Here is an 8,808-nt window from a genome sequence, read left to right as displayed (position 1 = left end):
TCGTTAAAAAAAAAAACTCTTGATAAAAAAATTCTTAAAAAATTTACACTCAAAATTTGAAAAAAGGAAAAAAACAAAAAATAAGTCGGTGAAAAAAATAAGTCCTATTATATACATATATAAAATTTTATTAGAAAAAATTCTAAATATGTGGTACAAACTGCAAACATAAAAAAAAAAATCAATCCAACAATAAAAAAACTATTAAAAAAAATAACGGTGTTTTAGATATATTTAAAAATTTCCTATTTTGTTTTTGGTGTAAATTGAAAACGATGAATGATGTGTGGGCACGTGGTAATGGCAGAAAGGGAATCAGACGTACAAAGGTGTGGAGATAAGTGGGTCCAAAGTTGTCCCAAGAAAACGTGGACACTCTGCGTCGACAACCGTGTTTTCATTAAAAAAGTTGAATGAACACAAAACCCTCCAAATCAAAAGTTGATAAAGCCAATGCCCTCAATACAATTCAATGGGCTCTTGAGTTGTCCCTTCTTTTTCTTTTTCTGGATCATTCATCAGTTTTGATATGTGAATTTTAGACGTATTTAATTTGAGACAGTTAAATTTATTAAATTATTTGATAATTTTTAAATATTAATTTNAATAAAAATTAATATAAAATTTCAATTAAAAATAAAATATAAAAAATTAATTATAAATTTAATAAAATTATAAAAATTTATAAAATAATTGAATAAGAGGTATTTGTTGGATATAACAAAAATGGGTTATGCTAGGCTGCTGGCTGTGTTTGTTTTTAACGGTGAGATACTGAAACAGAAATACAAAGACATAAAAACGTATTTAATAGATAAGATAGAGACAAAAACATTATATTTAAGGATATTGAATTAATATATTTTGTATTTAGACACAAAAATACTAACAAAGAATATAATTTATTTTTTATTTTTTTTATTATTTTTATTAATTTTTTATAATACTATTTTTTATTATTATATTTTCCTTCTCAAATTTTTTAAATGAAAAAAATGAGAATAAATTGAATTTTTATAATTTGTTCTAATTTATCACTAAATAGAATATAAAAACATAAAATTATGTGTCTTATTCTCAGTGTCTTGTCTTATCCATTTTTTTAGAAACAAACACAGCCCTAGGTAACTAATGACTTTCTTAAATAATATGAACAATAGACTCTAAAATTGGTCCAATTTAAATTAAACACATTATACTATAAATTACTTACCTAAATTTTAATATTAGAATAACCATTCGCACACCTAAATCTTAATATATCTATTGTTTACGTTATTTAATATTTTCACTGTCTACTTATACTATTCCAATAAAAATATATGTATCTCTTAGATACATGGAAAGCAACCACACACACATAGATACATTTATTCCTCTATATAAGGCAAACCAATTCCATACACATATTGCACTCACAACTACTACACTCTCCCCTTAATTAGTTTCTATAAATATTCCATTATTATTATTATTATTATAATGGCTCGCTCTCTTCCTTTGCTTTCCACCATTTTTGTCCTCCTTTTGCTTCTAGTGGCCACTGGTAATAATAATAACTTAGTCTTTAATTTCTTATTAATGCAAGTTTAATTTATAATAACAACTTTATAATAATTTAGCTATAATGAATAAACACTATGTACTATGTAAGTTACACCAACCCTTTTATTTTATTTTAACTTTTACGTAGTGTTATTTATTTTTTCTTTGAATACAATGATTTTGTTAATTAATTTGTGTTTATTTGTGACTTAAAACAGAGATGGGACCAATAATGGTGGCTGAAGCTAGAACTTGTGCGTCTCAAAGCCATCGCTTCAAAGGAGTGTGTTTGAGCGACACAAATTGCGCCTCCGTTTGCAAAACGGAGGGCTTCCCTTCCGGGGATTGCCACGGCTTTCGCCGCCGATGCTTCTGCACCAAGCATTGTGCTTAAACAGACATCTTATTAGTCAATAATTTTCATGGATGAAGATGATGGATCTATCATCTTTTAATCCTCATCATGCATGTGTTATAAACTTTTGTGTTTTAAGAATAATAATGTTGTGCACTTTGGGTTTTTTTTTTAATTTGTCTATCACTCTCTCTCTCTCTAGTTTTTCTAGCTCTTTTTGAGTTTTGAATGTATGGGTAATATTCATGGTTCTATTATTATTTTTTATTTTTATTTTTACTTTTTTCTAAGGAGAGATAGACTCGAACCTGCGACTCCTAGTTTAGTATGGAGATCAGAAAAACTATGTCATTTGAGTTATAACTCATTGCAGTTCTATTATTATTATTATTATTATTATTATTATTATTATTATTATTATTATTATTATTATGTTCTCTAAAAAATAAATAATGATATATGTATATATATCATGAATATTTTCAAGCTCGATTATTTGAGAGGTCATCACTAAAATGTTAAAGCACATTTTAATTGGAAGTAATTTGACTATACACCTGTATTAAATCAACTATCATCACTCAACAATTATTATGCAGATGGTATTCTATTTTAATCTGATTTATAATTATTTTTTTTTAATTATTGTACAAATTATCTAAGCGACACAGTATATAAACAAGAAAAGGTTCATAAAACATGTTGATATACAGGGAACTGTAATAATGAATTAATGAGTCCACAGTGATATAGTGAGGAACAAAAATTTTCCCTGGTGGTAGTGGAAAGAATTATTCAAAAGAAACGGTGAAAAGAAAGGAACCATCAGTTTTTGACCAATATGTAGTTAATACTTAATACCCACATATTTATTTAAAAAAAATAAAAAGAAAAATAGATTATATGTTACTTAAAATAATTTTTTGGTTATGTATTTGCAAAAATATATAGTCACATAGACCTTTTATCGCTGTTTATGGATACGTGTAAAATATATTGATTTATGTATATTATTTAAATACAAATTTAGTTAATATATGTTCTAAAAAACATATAATAATGTTATTATTAGAAGAATATTTTATACCTTTTGTTCTAATACATGCATAACAAAGATTTTAAAAATTTATAATTTTGTACTTTTTTCTATAAAAGCTTTGAATATTTTTGGAATTCTTCAAAGAAAATAGTACAATGATTGATAATAAGTGGTTGTCTTGCACGAAGATGAATACTTGGAAATGTTTCAGAAATAAATTAAAAGGAACTATTATTTCCCAAAACAAATAAAACAAAGATAATTAGCTTGTAATATTTTAGAATCACCTTTCTAGACTTGTATTTCGATTTAATTTGTGTCAAAATACATTTAAAAAAATAATTATTAATAAATAAAGATAGTAGTAACCTTAAGTCCTTAAGGTTGCGTTTGTTTCAAAGAACATGACAAGACAAGATATTGAAAACAAAACATAAAAGACAGAGATACAAAAGAAAATATCATACACGATTTTGTGTTTCTGTTCAGTGTCCTGTCTCTATAAATAAACGCAGTCTAACTTCACATTATTATGCAAAAGAAAAGATCATACATTTTGTGCTTCTAAAAAAGCATTAAAATCCTCTCTGGCTTTTCTTAAACGAGGACTAATGTAGGATTCTTGAGAGTCAAGGCTAGTTCTAGAGGATCCATTATTGAGAACCCTATCATGGTCCTTCTCAAAGACAAAAGCTGATGAAATTGGTGCATCTACATCATTGGCATTCCATTTGATCAATTCCATTGGTAGGTCAAAGTAGGTACTAGTACTCTTAGAATCCCTTCCTTCAATCTCATGAAATAGAGTTGAAGAAGCCCAAGAACCACATTCAAACTTCTCCAAAGAGACTCTTCTAGATACTAATGCACCTTCCATTTCTTGCCCTTTCTTTCTTTCCTTAAGTTGCTTTGATTTTCCAAAACTCAGCAAGTGCAAGCAAAGAGCATTGCATTTGAATCCCTCTTTAGGTTCCAACGAACCGTCGCCACCGGAAAGATTTCTATCAAGAGGTTTTTCTTTGGAGAAACTACCACAAGATTCGTTAGAAACGATTATACCAGCACTAATGGATTGGATCTCATTAAGAGGAGACCTGTTAGCATGTTTGGCAATAGACGATTTGAGCAACCAAAGATCGAGTTCATCAGAGGGCTCATAATCCCATCGTTCACTCCATGACTTGCTTCTTCTTAAGTTGATCTCTTGTTGCAGATGATGATCCTTGAATGTCAAGTTACTAGCTTGATGTCGTGATTCCCAAATCCCAACTTTTGTATTCTTCTTGAACATAGCCGAGGTTAATCCTGGCGATGAGTTAGCCGAATTTGGAAGACTATGACTCAAGAATTTCGGTTTCAGAGGTCGTAGTGGTAGAAATGCCATAGTTGTGCTAAAAATTGGAAGAGAAGTCTCAAAGAATCCATGATTGAAAGAAGAATCTTCAAGTGTCATTGGATCCACCACAGTATGCTTTTCTTTTTGTGAGCTCTTCTTGACTAGGATTTTGGGGCTGTCCATTATTGTCATAGGGACATCAACTTCGGATTTCTTTGCAATTTGAGTTCATATTTCTTGGTTTATTTATATGTCCATCCACATCTTGATCGTGCTGACCATGTTCTATCTCTAATATAAATTAATTGATTCTGAAATGATGATGATGATGATAATAATGACATGTTGGCCAATTACTCCTTAATACCACATGTTTTTTTGTATAATGATTGTATGCACGACATTATGAAACAAGTTTCAACATTAACCTATATCACGTGCCAAATTTCAAACGTGCTAGCACTAACAATGCCATATATGTCCTATAAAATGTCTAGCAAGTTGTCATAGAAGTACTTATGCTTTATTTATGAATTTATGAAATAATTTTACATGGATATTCAATCGTATATTATTATATCATTAACAACAACATTAACAAAGCCTTATCCCACTAGGTGGGGTCGACTACGTGGATCAAATGACATCATTAAGCTCTATCATATATTATGTTTACAGAACTACCGTTTACATATAGATCTCGTTTGACCACCTCATGAATGATATTCCTAAGACTTCTTTTGCCTTTCACCCCTTATCCATCTTCTATCTCATTCACTCTCCTGACTGGGTGCTCTGTCAATCTTCTTTTCACATGTCCAAATCACCTAAAATGTGATTCTACCATCTTTTCCACAATAGGTGTTACTCCAACTCTCTCTCTTATATCTCTATTCCTTATTCTATCTAATCACGTATGACAATTCATCCATCTCAATATTCATCTCTTCCATATTTAACTTATGTTCGTGCTCACCTTTGGCAGTCCAACACTCTGTACCATAAAACATAGCCGGTTTGATAACAGTGCGATAGAATTTACTTTTAAGTTTTAAAGACACTCTTTTGTTACATATAAAACTAGACGTACTCAATCATTTTGACCAACCTACTTGGATCCTATGATTTATATCATATTCAACTATCCATTATCTTGTATGATGCACCTAAGATACTTAAAACTTTTAACTTTTCGTAGAATGTTTTCCTCAATCTTCACCTTTGTATTAAGATTTTTCCTTCGGCGGCCGAACTTACATTCCATATATTCCGTCTTGCTACGGCTTATGCGCAGACCATATACCTCTAGAGCTTCTCTCCATAAATTCAACTTCTTATTTAGGTCTTTCCTTGACTCTCTTATAAGAACGATATCATCAGCAAAAAGTATGCACCATGACACAGGCTCTTGGATATGCTCTGTGAGTACTTCCAAGACTAATGTGAAAATGTATGGACGTAAGGATGATCTCTGTTGTAATCATATACCAATAAGAAATTTCTCTGTCACACCACCTTGAGTCTTCACACTAGTTGTAGCCCCATCATACATGTCTTTAAATGCACGAATACATGCTATTCTTACTCTCGTCCTTTCCAAAACCTTCCAAAAGACCTCCTTTGACACCCTATCGTACGTTTTTTCCAAATCAATAAACACCATATGTAAATCCCTTTTATTACTACGATACCTCTCCATCATCCTTCTTAACATGTATGTAGCTTCAGTAGTGGATCTGCCTGAGATAAAACCAAATTAGTTCTCTGTTACTTGTGTCTCTTGTCTTAGCCTCTGTTCTATTACATTTTCCCATAACTTCATGGTATGGCTCATGAGCTTGAATCCTCTATAGTTTTCGTAACTTTGTATATCCTCCTTATTCTTGTAGATAGTTATCAGGTGCTCTTTCTCCACTCATCTGGCATCTTCTTTGACCTTAAAATCTCATTAAAAAACTTGGTTAACTAATTGATGCCTTTCTCTCCAAGGCCCTTCCAAACTTCCATCGAAATATTATCGGGTCCTACTGCCTGTTATTTTTCATCTGTTTTAGAGCATCTTTTACCTCAGTCTAGAATCCTTCAATAGTAGTTGACGTTTTGATATTCTTCCCTCGTGCATAACCGACCAAGGTTCAGAAGAGTCTTTTGTCATTCATTAAATAACTCGTAAAAGTAGCTCTTCCACATTTCAATGATTTTCTCATCTTGAACTAAAACCTTTCTGTCTTTATCCTTTATACACTTAACTTGATCAAAGTCTCTCGTTCTTCTTTCACAGCTCTTTGCGATTCTATATATACCTTTTTCTCCTTCCTTCGTGCCTAAAGACTGGTAGAAACCCTCATATGCTCTTGTTTTTGCTTTAGTTACAGCTACTTTTGTCTCTTTCTTAGCCACCTTATATTTTTCTCAATTATCTGCATTGTGGTACAAAGACCACTCTTTAAAGCACTCTCTTTTTGTCTTTATCTTTTCTAGTACACTCGCATTCCACCACTAGGATTTCTTGTCTCTTGGGCCTATCCCTCTAGATTCACCAAAATTTTCTTTTGTTGTTCTTTTAAGAGAAAAAATCCAAATACCAACCTGACCCCTGAACTTTACTTTTATGGGACGGATTAGCCCCTGTGTCAAAAAAAAGTCCATGTTTTTTTTGGCACAAAGGCTAATCAGTCCTTAAAAAAAATATCAAGGGCTGGGTTGGGTGTTTTTTTTTCTTAGGGGCCTCGTCCTTTCGAGATAATTATCAGGAGTCGGGTGGGGTATTCACTCTTTTTTTAATAACTTCTGCCATCTCCCTCCACATCTCCTCCACGCTTCCATCCCTTTCTCACATTCTCTCTTCTCCTATCCGTCTTAGAAAACTTCTTTGTTCTTCATCTTTCATCCGCCACCACCTTGTCCTTGGGTTCTACGTATGATGTCTTTTCCTCAATTTTTGTTCAACGCGAAAATCCATGACGAGCATCCTATATTGTGTTGTTAAACTCTCTTCTAAAATAATTTTACAATTAATGCAAAATTTTTGGTCAACTCTCTTAAACAAGAAGAAGTCCATTTGAGAGCTTGTCATATCACTCTTATAGATTATAAGATATTCGTATTATTACATCATTAAAAATAATTAATTTTCAAATCCACTATTTAAAAGGTCATCTAAATGTATGAATTTTATAGATATACATTAACTTACGTGAAAATTTATTTAACTAAGTTTTAATTCTTATTAACTTTCCCTAAGGGAATCAACTCCTAGAATAAACTATGATGCAACAAACATTGTTTCTTCTTTCACAGGCAGCTTTCCTCAAAAACATTAGATTTAGTAACACTAGTTTCACCAAGATAAATAAACACTACAATGTTTAATTAGATGATGTAAAGTGAAAATTTTGCAATATATATTATATTACCTCGTTATAACATGTGGTGCAACATTGTACAAGGAATTTGAATGTAGTTCCTGTTCAGGAGTGGGGATTTTGGACCCGAGGCGGGTTCAGGTCTCTTGGGCCAGTACTGATACCGGTACCGGAACAGTTCCTACTGGAGGGAATTGTAAAACAAAATCAAAACTACCGAGATACCGATAATTACAGGGAAAGCCGTGACCAAATATAGTGCTCCATAGCCCTGCAGGCCAAAGAACTTCCTCAGTGGAAAACCTTCAATGAATCACCAAACAAAAGTAAAACAAAAGATGGTAGAAAAAAATATCAGATGTCACAAAGTTAATGGTCTAATACAACTCTCCTCCTTTATCAGGACTTCAGATAGATAAAAAATGTTATTGTAGACTTCAAAATATGGTGAATCCTATCCTACACGTGGCAATGTATCAATCTATGATGATACAAATATAAGAAGTTATAACTTATGTTTTGAGTAGTTGATATGCTGCCATGTATAGGATTCACCATAAACATGAGTCTATATAACATTAATCCTCGAGATAAGCCATGCAAGATTTTTCCAACAAAGCACATAAATTAAATTAAAAAAAAAAAGTTAATGAATTTAAATGATAATTGTGAGAACTCTATACTATTCTTCAACAAACTTTTGTACATAGTTCTGAATATCATGAATTATATGACTAAAATGAAATGGAAGCCAAATTCTATTATCATTATGAACATCAAGTTAGATTATTAGTTCAATTTAATTTTCCGAAAGACTGTATCTTGGATCATACATTACAACATCATAGTTTTTCAAATTCAAATAGGAACAGTCATGGTGGGGGTGGCTAACCAAACAAAATAAGCAGGAAACAAAAGCATTAAAAATCATCTTCGAGGCAGGTTAGGAACTGACCACTGCTGGCGGCACTTCTGTGTCGTCGTCATCATCCACGTCGTCAATTTCAGCTGCTGAATCCCAATCAACGTTCAACTTCTTTGCAGCCACTTTTGGATCTATTCCTGTGTCAGTTGCTTTTGCATAGAGCGATTTGCTAGGCTTTTTTTTTGGTGCTTCAGTCTGTCAACATTCCATAGTTAGAAGATGAAGAAGAAAAAGAAACAGCAG

General features: G+C 31.8%; 3 protein-coding genes across 4 annotated transcripts in view; 1 reads left to right on the top strand and 2 right to left on the bottom strand.

Annotated features, from left to right (window-relative positions):
* Window positions 1-1,389: 1,389 nt before the first annotated feature.
* LOC107476912 (defensin Ec-AMP-D2) lies at window positions 1,390-2,070 on the top strand. The gene is made up of 2 exons (XM_016096860.3): window positions 1,390-1,546; window positions 1,764-2,070. The coding sequence occupies exons 1-2, from the start codon at window positions 1,483-1,485 to the stop codon at window positions 1,937-1,939; spliced, it is 240 nt and encodes a 79-aa protein (XP_015952346.1). The 5' UTR covers window positions 1,390-1,482; the 3' UTR covers window positions 1,940-2,070.
* Window positions 2,071-3,411: 1,341 nt separating this feature from the next.
* LOC107476889 (uncharacterized) lies at window positions 3,412-7,535 on the bottom strand. The gene has a single exon (XM_021137241.2). It carries the CDS (start codon window positions 4,465-4,467, stop codon window positions 3,487-3,489), a length of 981 nt encoding a protein of 326 aa, XP_020992900.1. The 5' UTR covers window positions 4,468-7,535; the 3' UTR covers window positions 3,412-3,486.
* A 117-nt stretch (window positions 7,536-7,652) lies between these two features.
* Window positions 7,653-8,808, bottom strand: part of LOC127743929 (ycf3-interacting protein 1, chloroplastic) — a 3,792-nt gene continuing 2,636 nt past the window's right edge. The window contains exons 5-6 of one of the 2 annotated variants that reach the window (XM_052256157.1): window positions 8,596-8,760; window positions 7,653-7,943 (exon numbers count right to left, since the gene is read on the bottom strand). In XM_052256157.1, the coding sequence (XP_052112117.1) occupies window positions 7,932-7,943; window positions 8,596-8,760 (177 nt within the window). In that variant the 3' untranslated portion in view covers window positions 7,653-7,931. The remainder of the gene's footprint in view (window positions 7,944-8,595; window positions 8,761-8,808) is intronic. The other variant, XM_052256156.1, reaches the window with a different exon arrangement.

This window comes from Arachis duranensis, unplaced genomic scaffold (assembly GCF_000817695.3).
Source record: "Arachis duranensis cultivar V14167 unplaced genomic scaffold, aradu.V14167.gnm2.J7QH unplaced_Scaffold_165934, whole genome shotgun sequence".
Taxonomy (NCBI): Eukaryota; Viridiplantae; Streptophyta; class Magnoliopsida; order Fabales; family Fabaceae; genus Arachis; species Arachis duranensis.
This window is presented reverse-complemented; position numbering and strand designations above follow the sequence as displayed.